This window comes from Penaeus chinensis, chromosome 15, assembly GCF_019202785.1.
Source record: "Penaeus chinensis breed Huanghai No. 1 chromosome 15, ASM1920278v2, whole genome shotgun sequence".
Classification (NCBI taxonomy): domain Eukaryota; kingdom Metazoa; phylum Arthropoda; class Malacostraca; order Decapoda; family Penaeidae; genus Penaeus; species Penaeus chinensis.
Window position 1 is genome coordinate 20,961,283 of NC_061833.1, and position 17,500 is coordinate 20,978,782.

Consider the following 17,500-nt stretch of genomic DNA (forward strand, 5'->3'; position numbering starts at 1 on the left):
TTGTAATTACGTTAGTTGTGTTGCAGTCGCCAGCATGGAAATATGAGGATGGGGCTTATGCAGGGGAGCAGATTATTTTGACGGGCGTAATGAGGTGCTTATGCAAATGTATCGGCAACTGGTTATTGTACATTAGTAGCAGTTGTCCTCAAAATCTCCCAGTAATTTCGCCCCGGGCATCTTAAATGGCTGTGAACGGGTATGCAGGTCTGTGTGTGGTGTGACCCGAGAAGCGGATAATCCCCTAACCATCTAGAGCTGACATTCTGAGCCATGCAGAGCTCCACCCGATCAGCTGATACTGTTCTGGCGTGTAAGGTCGGTATTGTGTTGTGTGTTGGGGTGTGAAGCGACCTTGTGGGCAAGGGGCGTGTGGGCAGGGGCAGGGCTGGATCCACCAGACAGCCTGGCTCCAGTGACGGCCTCGTGGTGGTACTCCCTCCCTCCCTCTAACCCTCCCACCGTCCTTCCTTTAGTCCCTCCCTCCCCCCTCCATGTCTCCGCTTGCTGTTATGCTGTATGCCGTAAGCAGTGGGCATGTAGACCTTAGATACCAGTGCCATGCATCCTCAAAGGCGGCATCGGAGCAGTTCGGTGTCGTCGGGAACCAGCTGCCAGTTCCCCGACGTCTTGAGGAGGAAGCTTGGTGAAGCCGCCACTGTTTCTTGGTGATTTTGGTCCGAGACTTACGTGGGTGTCGGTTCTGCACGTCAGCCAAGGGAGGGACAGGGAGATGGTAGCATTTTTGCTATTTAACTATAAAAAAAAAAACCTGCCCCTCTGGACGGACTGGTTATGGTGGCCGAGACTTTTCTTGAGGTGGAAGAGCGAACAGTCATGATTGGAAGGGCAATGATGTAATGGGCTTTTTGCAGTTATCCAATCAGTACTGAAGAGAGCTATATTTTATTTACTTATTAAAGTAATGCAGCTGAAATGTAATTCGAGTAAGATCTGATCTGGAAGGGATTATTATTGTATTCTACGCATTTGGAGCGGAAGTCTGTGAAAGGCGAGTGCTCTGTTAGAGGTACTAAAACCGACGACCTTAGATGTTGTGCTCTATGAGGTGCTTGCCCTTTACTAAAACTGAAAGAGCTTGTAAGTGGAGAAAGAATTGTGAATAATCTTATGGGCTTGCTGGAGAAGTGATAGTGAATTATAGTAGACACAATATTGGTAGACGGGGTTGGAGGGAGAGCGCAGGGCGTGCAGCAGTGGTGATTTAGCAATTGTGCCGTGAGACACCACCACCAGTGCCACATACCTGCCATTATGAGGAACGTCCGCTTGCCCGCACGGCTACCTACCTCGACTTAAATTATCACCCACTCCCACATCTGTCCCCACACATCCATTTCTATGCCTACGCGTATACATGCGCTTGCCTATATGCCTCGGTTTGACTGGCAAGCACGCTGACGGCTAGACGATTCTCGCAGGCAAAAAGGTCCTTTACCCGGTCAAGAAATGAGCTGCAGTTTGTTATAGCGCTTGATTCAGGCTCCTTGTGCATCCGGCCAAAGAAGGGAACAGCCGCCATTCCGCCCAGCGTCCTTTTCGTGGAGCTCGGACCTCGCGACGGCGGGGCGGCGGCCGCGCATCCCCAGAACGCAAACATCGGCCGAAATTATAGAGGCAAGAGGCAAAATACTGATTATTGTTTAACCAAATACAGACCAGGATTATATTCAGGAACTCATGAAAATTAGTCAAAAGCTCCCTTAATGAAAGTGAGTAAACTGCGGCCCTACTTATTTTATTGGATGTGAAGGGTTCCCTCATGAACGAAAGCTCTAAGTGATACTACGAGTTTAATATGAGTTATGAAAGCGTGAACACGTGCACTGTATTGCGCGCGTGTGTTTGTTCTTGTGTGCTTATGGATATGTTAGCAAGGGCGTTCATGGTGGTTGAAAAATGTGGGCCGATGCAAATTAGGAGCTTATCGTTGTTTCACCAAATATCCCGTGTGTCTGTTTGTTGTTGCAAGTGTTGGATACAGCCTTATACATAATACGTTGTATGAATTGCTGCGTCTTTACGAAGGCTTATCGTGTTAATGTCATTTGGTTTTAAACTTCGTCGATTCCTTCCGGATGCTAAATTGACGGCATTATTAAGAAGGTTGGGGATGCTCATGTTGAGTTGGTGTGCAAAGCATCTCAAGAAGGTCGTGGTTGCATGGGTATATGTTGCAAGGAGACAGTGAAGAGGGAGAGAGGGCAGGAGCTGGCAGAGTGAAGGGTTATATTTGGATCCCTCTCCCCCATCCCCTCGCCCTATTGCTCCTCCTCCCTCCCCTTTCTCTGTGGTTGCACGAGGGGATTGCAGCAAGCTTGAAAACTGTTTTCTTTTTTGTGTTCTCTTGGTATCGTCGGAGAGTGCGGTGGTTTCGCCCTTACCATCATACCACGTGACCTTGCGATTGTTCCTTCCTCCGGCTCTTCTCTCGGTCAGAATATTTGTGTACAAATGGAGGAACGTTTTTTTTTTCCCTTGAAAGTAATGAGGATAATGAATAATTCAGTCATTAATCTAGGCAATGTGCCCTTTATGTTGTTTATATTAGCACTCTCTTTCCTGTTTTTATTTATTTTTTTTATTTTTTATTTTTTTTTTACGTAAAAAAACGGGTTACTTGGCGGCACGAGAGAGAGTTTTCCTCCATAATGCTTGTTGTTCTTTCCCCCCCTCGGCGCGTCGGAGCTTTTGTCCCGCTCGTTTTATGCGTCCCCGCCGAAGGTACGGACCCGTCGCCTTTGGAATAATAAACATTCCGATTTTTTTTTCTCTCCAAATATGGGTGTTTGATTCGTCATGATTGACCTTCTTTCGCTGTGGTTGTTATGAAGCTGAGGCCTCCGTCTGCTAAGGCTTATCCGGAGGGATATCTTTTTAGTTTATTTCCTGTTGTGGTCTGTATGTCAAGAATTAGAGTTATAAATCGTCTCGAGATAAGCTTGGAAATGGCGTGCAAGTTTGTTTTGGTTCTTCGTGTCTTTATTAAGGTTACATGTTTGATAAAGGAGCTCTCGCCCGATTTCAGATCAATATAATCGTATTCGAACATATTGGGGAGTCAATCTAGAGTTCTTGATTCTCACTTTAATACAAAAGCGATAAAAGTGATAGTAAAACAATCATAAGCTATCTCCTTGCCAGTAAATTTCGATTTTCTTGTTAGCAAACGAATGGGGATAATTTTATTATGATTGGTCTTCACGCTTGATTTTTTAAATGTTTTATTGAGTACAGATCAATAAAACAAAAATGTCAAAATGTTACGCCGACAGAATAAGAACTCTCATGTTTGTAGATGTAGATGCGAAGTGTCTTCTAGGTAATAAGTTTAGTTTTCAGCAAATGATAATTCCAGATGGAAAAAAAAACGTGGAATAATGTATTTTTTCATGATATGTATATTTCATACACTCGTATCCCTCGACCGGGATGGTCAGGAGGTTTAGCCTCATCGTACGTTTGTTGCGTGCGCCCTTCCTGCAAGCCACCTGTTTCTGTGCTAGCGAGTGTTTGGGTGTCTAGGCCAGATTAGTGGCTGCTCCGAAAGCTGATTGCAGGAGGCACCGGCGTGTGTAGGGTCTTTGAGGACGGAGATGGTCTCGGGATCCCGTGGGAGAAACCTCCAGCTAACATGTAAACAAAACCACGTGCAAACAAGCATGGTCACGTGTAAATAAACTTCTTAGAGTGCTCTGTAAATTATTGCCTTTTGAAACTAACGTTTCGCCATAAATCAGTACCTGAGAGCCGCATTTCCATGGCAGACTCTCTCGGTTCAAACGCTTACAAATGTTACCATGAGGAGTTGATCAGAACAGCTCTTCAGTTGCTCTGCCTTCATTTTAGTGTGAAGTTAACGATATTCTCTTAATATACATATGTGTTAATGTGTATATGCATGTATGTATGCGTGTATGCACGCTTGTATGTATAAATTTAGACATATGCATTTGTACAGGAGTACGAGTAGGCGCATGGTAACAATAGCTTAATAGTTTTTCTATTCGTGGTGGTAATTGTTGTGATATCAGGAGTAACCGTAAAGCAGTAGCAATAACTGCTGGTGTTTGCTTTGTGCACGAATAGCGTGACTCACGTGTGACGACCTGTTGATGGAGAGGATGAGTGACTTCGAAATCAGATACATTCACGCTTTCTGGGAGTTACTCCTGATAATGGAAATTGCTGTTTGATTGAGAGAGTTCGGAAATCCCCGATAGGTGTCGAAGTGACGTCATCCCGCCGTAGAAGGGCAGAGTAATTGTTTCCCGCGGATATTGAAACAGTGTTTTGTGCTGAGGAATTTCAAGAAAGGTAGAGGAAGAAGGGTAGGGTTTCGACTCCCTTTGGGTCCTCGCGTCCCCCGCCCGCCCTCTCGCCCTCCGCCCTCCGCCCTGGCCATCCTTGGCCCGCCCGGCCCTCCTCCGGACCTGCCTCAGTGTTGCCGCAACGGGTTTACCGCCCGGATTATTTCCGAGGGTGGTGGGCCGGCCTTGGCTCAGACCTTTATCTCCTCGATTGAGGCTCTCAGAAATGGATTTGGTAACACATCCCATACATACAGTACGGATACATTACCCGCGCGCGCGCACGTATACGCACACACGCACGCACGCATACGCACGCGCACGCACACACGCACACTAGGGAAAAGAAATCGCGCGTCAAATCCATTCTAACTCAGTACACACTGAGAGCCAAAATTTTAAATGATTTTTCACGTGCGCGTCTAATTCGCATGGCATCAGCAAGCGGCATAGAACCTGGAATCTTGCTAGGCGAGTTCCACGGAAGAGCCACAAGAATAAAGAATCGTAATTAAGTCTGATGTAATACGAGCCGGTGGAATAGTTAGTCCTCGCGAGGTTAGCGATTGCACGGGGAATATTGACAGTGCAGCGTTTGGTGTCATGTGACTGATCGGGTGAGTTCCTTTGGCACAGAACTCGCCTTTTCATCCTTCTGGGACTAAAGGAGGAGGAAGGTCATATTTTTTTTTTCTCTTTCAAGCTTCAGCAAGGAATTGTTTGACTGTCACTTTGAAGATTGTGCTTTCATAATTATGCACTTAGTAACGAGCATTCTAGAACTCGCACTTTGGAGTTCGTCCCTTTGGAAGCCTTTGGCAGGGAGTGGCTGCTAACCTCACCCTTCTTCGACTATTGACAGTGACACCCTTGTTCCTTGACTGATTAGCAAACGACACGCAGCGGGTTGTAAAGTCGGGACGTCGGCGCGGAGCCTTTCCTCGGCGATGCACCCGACGCGGGGAACGGCTGTCGCTGCAGAGTCGGGCTACTGTGGCGAAGTAGGCGTTTCGAGATGACATCAGCTCCCTGGTGGGGCAAGTGACACGAATGTGGAGGTGCCAGGTGACATCACGTGCCAGAAGAGACCTAATGACAAATTCTGACGGCACCCTCTCCCCCCTCCTTTTTCCCCCGAAGGTGTTACCCTATTCTTAATGTCTAGCTTTAAGGGTCTCCTGCCTCCGTGGATGTCACTTGAATCCTGTGAGTGTTTGAGTAGTCCCCCGTGTGTGCTTTTAGCCGTATGACTCGAGTAGTTGCCATTGACACGATGTGGCTGCGATATTGCTGAAGGGATGCGATAGTCATGCAGTGAGGGAAATAATGTTCATTTATTGGTATTTCGTACAGATAATACACGTATTTATTAGTAAGCATTGTTTCGTTTTACGCGTTTATCAGTCGTAGTAAATAGAAATAGAAAATAGATAGATAATACGAGCCACGTCTTGCAAGCGGCGCGCGGCTCGTCTTCGGGAGGAGTTGCTTCGCCGCCCCAGCAAGGCCTCGGGGCAGTGCCGCTCGCAGTCGGTCGGTGCCTCGTGCTTTCTCTTGTCTTCGGTATGCTTTTATTTGCGTGATTTTATTTAATTTGATGTGATTTTGATTTATTTTTAATGGGCTTTTCGTTCTCGTTTCCTTGTTGTTTGGTTCGTTTTTGTTGCTTGAGATAGAAGCTTGTTTGCTAGTTCGTTAGTCTGCTTCCCTGCTGCCGACTACCAGGCCGTGTATCTCAGGTTGGCCTTGGTAGATCTTGCTTCACTGAATACCAATAATCTCTCCTCACATTATTGCTCCCGCCGCTCTGCCTCACGTTTGCATGTCGCCTTGCTTATTGCTCTCTCTCTCTCTCTCTCTCTCTCTCTCTCTCTCTCTCTCTCTCTCTCTCTCTCTCTCTCTCTCTCTCCTTCTCTCTCTCTCTCTCTCTCTCTCTCTCTCTCTCTCTCTCTCTCTCTCTCTCTCTCTCTCTCTCTCCTTCTCTCTCTCTCTCTCTCTCCTTCTCTCTCTCTCTCTCTCCTTCTCTCTCTCTCTCTCTCCTTCTCTCTCTCTCTCTCTCTCTCTCTCTCTCTCTCTCTCTCTCTCTCTCTCTCTCTCTCTCTCTCTCTCTCTCTCTCTCTCTCTATCTCTCTCTCTCTCTCTCTCTCTCTCTCTCTCTCTCTCTCTCTCTCTCTCTCTCTCTCTCTCCCTCTCCCTCTACCTCTCCCTCTCCTTCCCTCGCCCTCTTTTTCCCTCGCCCTCTCTCTCCCTCTCTTTTTCTCTCTTTCTCTTTTTCCCTCCTCTCCTCTCCTTCTCTCCCTCTCGGCTCCCCTCCCTTCTCATTTCGTTATCTTTAACTTGCTTTTTTCCTTTTTCTCTATACTCTTTTGCTTTTTAAGCCCTTGTTTCGCCTTCACCCCCCCTCCCCCCACCGCCTCCTTCCCTTCCCTTCCCTTCCCTTCCCTCCCGAGCCTTCCCCCTTCTCCCTTTCCCCTCCCCCCTTCTCCCTTCCCCCCAGCTTTTCCCCTCACATCCGCAGCTGCCTTGGCCGAAGTATCCATCCACCCTCTGCCTAATTCTCGAGTTTCCACCTCCGTCCGTTTTTCCTCTCGGGTTTATGATCTCGCCACAGTCGCCTGGCCTTGCCTCGGGTCCTTTGATTCATCTCGCGTCGCTGTTTATCCACGCAGTCCTTCCTCCTTCCGCGGCCAGCATCCCGGCGTGACAGTTCTCTTCCTATGATTTTCCCAGCTGGCCGCCTTAGTCCCGTCCGGAATCGACCTTTCGGCATCCTCATGAGGTCTCTCTCACCTCATGGCCCTTAAGCGTCTTAAGTGTCTTTTTTTTTGGGGGGGGGGGGGGTAATTTTTTTTCTTTTATTGCTCGTTCTTGTTTGTCTTACTGTCCATTGTTTGAATGCGTTTGGCAACTATTCTCGTTTTCTTCCTCCCTCTTTTTTTCTCTCCCCTGAACCTCGTCTCGTTCACTCTTCCTCCTCTTCCTCCTTTTCCTCCTTCTTCTTCTTTCTTCTTATTTATCCCGCTCTCCCTCTCCCATGCGCTTTCTTTTCACTCCGTTCAGTCTTCCTCATCCCCCGTCTTTCCTCGCCCTCTTGACACTGTTCCTCCGCCTTCGCCCTTTCCCCCTATTGACTTATCACGGGGCCCTGGCAGCTCTCGGGTTTGTCTAGCACTCTTGTCAGGGCTTTCTCTCTCTCTTTATCATCCCTTTCTTCTATAGTTTCTCTTCTATGCCATGTTACCCTTGGATATGTTTTCTTTCCGCTCTCCGCCTCTCCTGCCAACCCTTCCCTCCATCTCGCCAGATACCCTGCCTCTTGCCACCCTACTAATGAGGCGGCCTGTCAGCCTGCCAGTTTGCCTACGTCCACGTCTGTCTGTCTTGCAAGATCCCTGTCGTATTCTTGACGGCGGCCAGATGTTTCTTGTTGCCCGCCCCACTGAATGGACTGATTGTGTTTCCATTGCCCCACCTCGCTTCTGCTCTCTGCCATGCACTAGGTGTCGCTGTTTGTACAATGCGAATTGGTAAAGGCGGGACTGACCAAGTCCATATAGCTCCCGACCCGCTGTGGGAGATCGCCTGTGGTGGTGGTGGGGGGGGGGTGAATACCTTGGCTGTGTTTCCCAGGGAAATACAGTATTTTACTAACTTCGGAGCATCGTTGCACGAGGTTGAGATTTTCATCATATATATATATATATATATATATATATATATATATATATATATATATTTATATATATATATTTTTTTTTTTTTTTTTTTTTTTTTTTTGAACGAACTGCCAGTTATTCTTATTATGGTTATGTAATGTAAGCCACTCAGCACACGCGAAAATTAGATGTGAAATTCAGTAGACTGGAGTTTTAAAATTCTCGGATCCAGTTCATCCTCGTTTGAAAATGAACTTTCGAGTTGTTAGACGACTTTTCTAGTTATGGATCAGGTTCAAGGTTTGCCTATGTTTGGTTGAGTTAGTGTTGCACTGGGGCCGCTTTTTAACCCCAGGCGCCCCCCGTCGAAGAACCCCCCTTGGCGTGCTCCTGTTCCCCTGACAAGTAGGTATCAGTCAGTAGAACTCGCGGCGAGACATATAAGGCAGATATCTCTCCTGGCTGTTCATGAATGACTTGAATCATTAAGCGAGAACAGGTCAGGTCGTATCCGCTGGTTCATGTCTTAACTTTTAGCTCGATGGGTATGGGGAGGAGGCCATGGAGGCCCTTGTACCCGATAGGTGGGCAAAGGTTGGGGTCTTTCGTGCAGTGTCCCTCCCTCTCTTCTTTTATTCTCCCTGGCCGGGATCCTCTCGCTATCCCTGTTTTACTTTATTCTCCCCTTTGCCTTCCCCCTACCCCCCCCCTTTATCTCTCTCTCTCTCTCTCTCTCTCTCTCTCTCTCTCTCTCTCTCTCTCTCTCTCTCTCTCTCTCTCTCTCTCTCTCTCTCTCTCTCTCTCTCTCTCTCTCTCTCGCTCTCTCCTCTCTCTCTCTCCCCCCTCTTTCTCCCCCCTCCCCCTCCCTCCCTCTCTCCCTCCCTCCCTCCCTCCCTCCCTCCCTCCCTCCCTCCCTCCGTCCCTCCCTCCCTCCCTCCCTCCCTCCGTCCCTCTCTCTCCCTCTGTCTCCCTCTGTCTCCCTCTGTCTCCCTCTGTCTCCCTCTCTCTCCCTCTCTCTCCCTCTCTCTCTCTCTCTCTCTCTCTCTCTCTCTCTCTCTCTCTCTCTCTCTCTCTCTCTCTCTCTCTCTCTCTCTCTCTCTCTCTCTCTCTCCACTCACTCTCACTCTCACTCTTTAATCGTTCCTTTCTCTCCTTTTGAGTGTTAGAAGATGGCCATGGTCGTCCCTTACTACGGGCGGGCAGAGCCTCGTCCCCCATACGGTAGAATGTTGGTGTTTATTCCCAATGGATGCAGTAAGTTTTGTTTCGGTGTTGAGGCAAAATGCGCAGCTTAATACTGTCAGATATTTTGGGCATCCCAGGGTCACCGCCCACCAGTGACAGGTCTAGCAAGTGCAGTGCCATTCATTGTCGGTGAAGCAGGCGTGGTCATTTTACCGGGCAGGCGATATGCATGCTGATTGCTTTGTTACCGCCTGCTTATCCTTCTAGCTTGCCGGGATACACCTGTTTGCCTCACCTGCCACAGCGCACTCCACCTGACTCATCCAACCACTGCTTTTCTTCTTACTCTTCTCTCTCAGCTCAATGAGTCTGAGTGCCACCGCAGGCCCACGATTTTTGGTCTTACAAGCAGCTGTGGCACTAGTACCGAGGCCTCAACCCACCTGTAATTGGGCGAGATGATTTACCTGTTTTTGGCTGCCATATCCCGGGTTATGTTCCCTTTTGCTTTCCAAAACGACTTGTAGGAAAGGTGCCATACAGATATTCATTTAGGCCTGTGAGGTGATGCTGATAGTTTCCTGGTCAGCGGCATGTCAGAAGAAATGAGATGCAGATCGTACAGCCGAAACTCGCTTCGTCGCCACAGCTGGTATCCTGCTCTCAAGGTAGCTGCTGCGTTGGCTCTCCCTCCTCCACCCCGGGCCCTGCAGGGAACCCCCAGCCTCGCCACGGGGTGAGGGAGGAAGGAGGGAGCGCCTCGAGTGAGGGATAGCACACAGCGTTAAGGTGGAGAGATAGGGACGGAGGTGCGGCTAAGGGACGAAGGGGGGGGGGGGGGATCAAGAGGGTAGAAGGGGAGTGTGTGGGAAAAGAGGAAGGGGAGAGCGTTTTGTGTGGGGGGGAGAGGCATTTGCCCATGCAAACCTAGACAGAAACAGAGTTACCGGATTAAAGGGTATGGGAAATTATGCGATAAAGAGAGGGAGGAGAAGAAGGGAACGTCCATGCGGTGACTATGGGTATAAAGAGTAATGGAATGAGGAAGAGAGAGTGAGTATATGATATACGATACCTTATTTAGAAAAAAAATGTTAAAGACAGGAATAGTAAAGAGAAACAGGTGGGTGAATAACGGAAATGGAAGGTAGAGCAGCGAATGAATGGAAGAGGGAAGAAGAGGGAGCAAGAGGAGGGAGGGAGGGATGAGGAGGACATGAATGAAGGAAGGTAGTGGACGTAGACAGCTAAACTTGCATGTTTAATTGGGATGCAAGCAGGCAAACAAGTAGGCTGTTAGACTTTAGACAGGAACTCGTCGTTGGAAAGACAGGCGGACATAGACAGAGAGACATAGGAACTGATGGATAGGCTGGCAGACAGGCAGGAAGATAGGCAGACAGGAAGGCAGGGAGGCTGGCAGGCTGGTTGGCTGGCTTAAGGTTGGGGCATGACCTTGGTACGTCTGCAGTACCCCCCCTTCCCCGTCCCAGCACTTGCAGGAGTGAGGCTGTTGTCGACCGAGATGCCCAGGGTTGACGCAATACCCGCTCTCATCTTACACTTGTTTACATTTTCTCAACCGTTTGAAGTGGTTTGTTTTACTTTGATTTTCTCAGGGTTTACTTATTGGATCAGCTCTTCACTTACATAAGTATCTTGTACAGTTGGAATTGCAAACAAAATTAAATTGTACTTGTACTTCTTTAACACTGATGTTCTTAGATTTATGTGATTTAGTTTTCTTAACCTTTATTTGTCTTCTCTTTGCAGGTAAGGAATTGTCCCGAGAGATTGTCCGATGGGGAGGTAGGTAGATTAAAACGCCAAAGATTTTTTTTTGCGCGTCCGGGATAGACCTACGTGTTATTGCTGACACGTTTTGGCTATTGAAGATGGCTGCTCCTCCAAGGTTAGCCAGTCACTCACAATCCGTCCCTTTGCCCGTCCATCAGCCTCTCCGCCTCCACCTCCACCTCCAATTCCACCTCCGCCCCCGCCTCCGCCTCCGCCTTCGCTTCCGCCACCACCTCCACCACCACCTCCACCTCCACCTCCACCTCCACCTCCACCTCCACCTCCACCTCCATCTCCACCTCCACCTCCACCTCCACCTCCACCTCCACCTCCACCACCACCACCACCTCCACCTCCACCTCCACCTCCACCACCACCACCACCACCACCACCACCTCCACCTCCACCTCCACCACCACCACCTCCACCTCCACCTCCACCTCCACCACTACCACCTCCACCCCTCTCTGAGCCCATTATTTGCGAAAGGAGTTCAGAGCTATTAGAGACGAAAATTACGTGAACTTAATCAGCGTATGTACTCCGTGGTCTAAAGCTTTGGTGATAGGCTTGTGCGCAGGAGGATGGCTCGTGACCGGTATGTTGTTTATTTAAGAGAAAGTGCCAGTTTATTGTATGTAAAATATATATTGTGGGGCAGTACGATGCTGGCACACACCTGCTTGTATACAATGATTTGAGATTCCCCGTGGGTTGAATTTATTTATATTGTGTGCATGGGTAAAGGAGAGCTCACGCGGTGGCATTCGGTTGCAAGTAATCAAAGAGAGTTTATCGGGTAGGATTATAATCTTACGCAGAAAGTCCTGAGTTTACTGATTGCTGAATGACAATACTCTCTGCTAATTAACCTATTTCGTATATAGTTAGTGATCGCCGATGAGAGCGTGACTCTTACTTCTGCGGTCTCCTGAAGGAAGCGGCGAGAGAAGAGGCGGATGCTGGGGGGGCAGCAAGTGGCAGTGCTAGAGACACAGGTGGCGGCTGTGGTGAAGGTTGTGAGACGGCAGACAGCTTGGCGCCGTAACCACTCGCACTCCACAATCACACCTTCCACCTGACAGCACTTCTGACCGCTACGCTCGCTAGACACTCGCCCTATACGGATGCTCCCTCAATGGGATTATTGTATCGTATATATTTGCAGGTTCCGGTTTCGGCAGTGTTAGTTCGGGCACCATATATATACACACACACACACGTGGTTGACTAAGGGTGGGTATGTGTCCAAATGTGGAAGACGAGTATAGGGGATCAGTGTGCGTGGGTTTGTGCGTGTAATGGGTATGGCGTTTACATTATAGGAGCGTTCATTGGGTTAATTATTGGCTGATTTTACGCAACTTTTAATCTGTGCTAATGAGTCAAGAATGTTATTCTTCCTGTCCGGTATGCAGGGAAGAGTTATTGTCATCTGCCATTTTATCCTGGCTGCCTTTGATGTCCTGATTTTATTGCCTGATTTGGCCTTTTCAGCTTTGATTCCTTGCACACAATCTACAGGCGTTACGGCGTGTTTTTTTTGTTTTTTTTTTGGCTGAATGGACTTCGTTATAAATAAGGTGTTGGCACCATGGTAACAGGTGCGCGTTATCACCATAGCAACAGTCATGGTTACAGCCTGGCATTCTTGGGATGTCATTCGGTCATTGAAAAGGTAAAGGTTTGCAGAGTGAGACATGTTTGTTTTCGAGTATCCAAGGTGGCCGGGAGAGGGCGAGAGGGAGGGGGGGGGGGCGGGAATGTTTTTGTAGATTCAGACTTTGACTAATTACGAAGTTTAAGTGCCAAACAGGTGTGAAATTCTTTCCCAGTGTGAGGGAATTCTTCGAATTGAAATGACGCGGAAATTGGGGAATTTGAAGGTAGCCTACGCGTCTATGAGGAACCGAAAAAGGAGAAAGACGCCGGTGGGGAAGGAAGGAAGGCAGGGCGGGCACGAGGGAGGCACATGCGTGGTAACGGAGGCTGATCGACACCGCCTTATTTACTTTTAATTGGTATTGTTGTAGCGTGCGAGCGCCGCCCACCTGCGCGTTGCCGTGCCGGGTCAATGCCAAGTGCACTCACAGGGACCTTGGCGTAGGTGTTTGTCACTCTTTCACGATTATTCATCAGTGAAGTTGATGAGGTGAAGCAGATCACGGTAGTAGTACCAGGACGGTTTTTGGTGGTGTTCGAGACGCGAGGCTGGACGCGTCTGGCATGGCGCACTGAAACTTTTTGGAAGCTATGCGGTCTCTATGATCATAATCTACAAATAAACTTATTATTTCACTTTCTCCATAAATTTCTGCTTGTTGTGTCACCCTCAAGAAAGTGGCTCTCGCAGGCATGTTTACGAACTCGCCGCCTCTTTGTTAGATGGAGAGATAGTGGTTTATTTGTTTTTCCTGCCGTCTTTTTTCCGAGAAAGGAATTTTCACTTTTAAGTATCGTTTGAACTCGACGGGAGGAAAGGGGGGGGGGGGTCTTGTGCGAGCAACAAGTGGTTCAGTTCTTGGCCTTGACCATCGCCCTGGTCAGCGCAGCCGCCTTTAGGTAGGATATGAAATGGAAGGTTAAAGAGCGGAGAAGGCGCATGCTCACAAACTGGAACGCGATGGCTGGAAAAGAGGCATTCCGGGTACACTAGAGACGGCGGGGAGGTTGTCACGGCGCGGAGGCCGGTAATATAGCGGGAGGGGGGGACGTGTTAGCCAAGGGCTCAGATTCGATCTTTTCGCCAAAATTTAACTGAAGTTAGAATTACGTCTTGATAAGGATACCCTGTTTGATGTTCCTGATGACGTTTGAGGTACGAAAGCGTGGTATCGAAATTCCTGTTGATCTAAAACCACAAAGTTTACGAATCTTCCGAATAACTCGGTGCTTTTGTTTATGCAAAGATTTTGGCCAAGGTGTAGCACAATTTTGTAACTAATGGTGTTGGGGGGGAAGGGAGAGGGGGAAGGGGTAGGATCACGTGCGAACGTCAATATATATAAGCGTTCTAGCAAAGTCTCAGCGAAGTATCGTGACGAAACTAGTAGGAACCACACGAGTAAGAAGGAGAGAATCGTAGCCCGCAGGACACCGGCGAGAAGTGCGCCAAGGACTCGGACGGAACTCGCTGGCGGAGATGACGGGCACCGTGAAGCGTCACACGGTGTGCTGGCACCCGGTGCACTTGTCCCCGGTAAGTTACGGGGGATTGTGCAGCCGGGCACGGGGGTCTAGCTAGCGTTTTTTGTGCAGTGCGACGGATTTTTTCTTTCCTATTTGGAGGGATTCAAGACGGATGAGTAGGGTGGTTGATGCACGCACTAGAACGATTATGCGAATTGATGTGCAGATGATGTACCTACTCTTATAACTTGTAACTACGACTCAATTTGACCTATTAATCGATCCTCAAGTTGTAAGAGTCAGCTAGACAGGATGTGATAAGGATACGTAGTCGTAATGAGATAGCAACAGCCGTCAGTAAGCAGAGGCTGACAGCAAAGTCGGCTATCTTGGTACTTCTCTTGATAATCCGGCTCTTATTACTGATATATCATTGCCGTTTGCGTTGTCTTGTATAACTGATATCCCAGTTACTTGTTGCAATGGAAATCGTGACAGTGAATGGAGTGCGAAAGTACAAAAATCCGTCAAATTTTGGTGGCGTACATGGCAAAGACAACAACACGTCCGTTGTCACAGTCTGTACGCATGGCATGTCCGCTTGCTATGGTGAGTCTTGCGCGGAGGTGGCCTGGGCGTGAGGGTATGTCGGGAACCTGAGCCGCCCAGAATGCGGTGCGGCTCATGCAGCATCATGCACACACCACGGGACCCAAGACTCGACGCATTACTTGAGCGTTTGTGCTTCCAGCTATATTCCGGCTGTGATCTTTTCATGCGTAGCTACGTTGCAGAGGCGAGAAGGTCTGAGGTATTTGCGAATGTCCCGCCGAGACCCCGAGCCGCCGCTCGCGTCGACCGCACGGAGCTGCCTCGAGAGCCCGTCGGGGGGCTGTCGATTATGGGCCCTGCGAAGCCCCCCATTCTTTTCTCCTTTTTTATATGTATTAACCTGAACGAGGACGAACCTGAATGACGACACGGAAGGGCTTAATTTAGAATAGTGTGAAGTTGGTTTAGTGCAACTTGAAGTTTCCTGTTAGTATCTTGGGACGTCAGTCATATATTTCTGTCTTAGACTTTTATCAGACATCAATTTTGTGTCGCACTGTCCTGGCCTCTCGTTCGACCCCCTTAGCCTTGCTTAACCAACCGATGATACAAGCAGATCAAAGAAGTAAATAAAAATCAGGACACATATACCTAGTTGGCAACACGACTCTCTTCTGGGATTGTGTGCGTCATTTAGTGGCCAAACATTCTTGGTCTATGTTGGCACCAAACTTCACATCTCCAGGCCGAAAACAACTGCATGAACGAATGAGTGTCGCCGCTTACGCAACTCTCGTTATGATGCTTTGGGTCAGGGATCGCCTAATTCTCGCCCCCGTGATTCGCCCATTGACGGACGCCCCCCTTTGATGAGTGTGTGTATAACCAGCGAAGTCGATTTCTACTGGACCAGCCTGAGATAGCGAGTCCGGGAGGGGAAATGGGGAGATTAATAACTGATTTGGCATTTCCTGTGAGTGAGGCTTGAGTGCTGATAACGAGGTAGTGTTTGAGGCAAGATGGCGGGACTTTGGGCGCATAGGAGCCAAGGGAAGAAGGTTATCCCTTGCTGGAACCTGTTCTGTTAGTAGCGGTGCTGAGGAGGGAAGTGGCCACCAGAACTAGCAGCGAGGGCGCCGTGGAGGCCTGGCACCGTGCCAGTCTTGGTGCTGTGGCTCTCCCCTCCTCCCTCCCGCCTCCTCCCTCCCTCTCGAACCCCTCCTCCTCCTCCTTCTTTCTCTTGCTCTGCCCGGGCACTATACCCATCAACACTCTGCACTGGCAACGCTGCTAACGCGAACACAACGAACGCAGCGGTAACTCCGCTGCCAACACTGCTGTATGTGTGTGATATTACTCAAGCAACTGCTTTCTCGAACACTCCCCAGTCTACCACGGGCGAAGTACAAATGCTTTACAGTGCTGACATGTTTACAACGGGCATTGCAGCGCCCTGTCGTTGCCCCCTTGTCGATCAGCTCTGTTACACTGCTTTGGACATATTGGCCGCCCGCCCATACGTGCAATGTCCCTAAACCGTTGCAGACTTGTCCCAGGGATGATCGTGTCAGGTCCGGGTTCACTGAAGTCGGTAACACGCTGGAGACTGCAACTGGAGCCTCGCTGAATGGCCACGTCCGAGTTTATAGACGATTCCCACGAACGGCGACGACGTGGCGTCCCGAGGCCACGCGCATAAAAGAGCCGTTGAAGCGGCTAAGGTAACCCGTGCAGGAGGGCATCGGCGGGTGTAGTGATAATGTTAGTGGAGGGGGAGGAAAGGGGGAGGGGGAGGGGAGGTGTATGATGGTGGTGAAGGCGCCACGCTGTCTGCACCAGTCGGACACAGGCACACCTGCACCCAATGCTGGCCTACCCCGCCCTCGCCTCCTCACCCTCAGGGGTATCAGCCACCTCTTGCCCTGTCCCTGCTTTCCACTTGGTATTAGTGCTCTCTACATGGCTGATCAGATTTATGATGATTGTTGATGAAGTTTACTTCCGGAAACCTTTTTTTCTGAAGACGTCAGGACATCTCTCAAGAAATACCACTGGCCACAAATTCTAGATCCTTCGCCCCCCGTGCAGAGATGTCTTACTGCAAACATTTCTAAAATAAGCCTTTGTTCCTTTGTCCACCTTCGTGCTACAGAGGAGAACAAATTGCAGTATATGACGTCACAGTGGCCCATATCTGCGCCTCACCTCATCAACCAAGACTGTATCATCGCCATCAAGCCTTCGCCTTGCATCACATCACTTCTGCGGGTTCGTGACAACGCCACCGCGACCGGGCCATACGTGCACATACACACGCATACACACACACTACCTACTACCTAGAGGCTCTTCTGTTCATATGCCTTCGGTTTATATGCCATCGCGTTTCCTATGAAACGCGATGGCATATAAACCGTGTGGGACAGACACCTTCACACATAGGAAGTGTTTGGACCGAAGGGATAATGCAACAGGAGCACTCCTTTTCTTCTTTCTGTGGGACCTTCGTACAGCTGGCACAGGTTACTGTTCTTACTGTCGAAGCTGGCTCATGTTGTGAAAGGCTGTTCCACATCATCCCAGTTGCTGTACTGTTTAGTAAGGAGAGGAGGAAGAGAGAGGAGGGAGGAAAGAAAAGAAGAGGTGTTGAGAGAAAATCACCATTTTCTTCTTTTTCATCGTCTTAGACTTGATGAGACCTGCGCATGCGTATACCACATGCACTTCCACCCCTCCAGCACCCCAACTCCACAAAGGAGGCAATTCAGACTCCTTCAAACTCGATCGGTGAGAGAGTCAGCTGACCGACTCGCACCTGAATCATGACTCGGGGGCAGACTTCCATGGGGG

At 49.2% G+C, this 17,500-nt stretch overlaps 1 protein-coding gene across 8 annotated transcripts in view; it reads left to right on the plus strand.

Annotated features, from left to right (window-relative positions):
• Nucleotides 1-17,500, plus strand: part of LOC125032714 (transcription factor 12-like) — a 383,054-nt gene that overhangs the window by 326,164 nt on the left and 39,390 nt on the right. Inside the window, exon 1 of one of the 8 annotated variants that reach the window (XM_047623996.1) lies at nt 14,020-14,168. The exons of the other annotated variants lie outside the window; for them this stretch is intronic. Coding sequence (XP_047479952.1) covers nt 14,112-14,168 — 57 coding nt within the window. The 5' untranslated portion in view covers nt 14,020-14,111. Of the gene's footprint in view, nt 1-14,019; nt 14,169-17,500 lie in introns of those variants that run through there. 8 annotated transcript variants of the gene reach the window in all.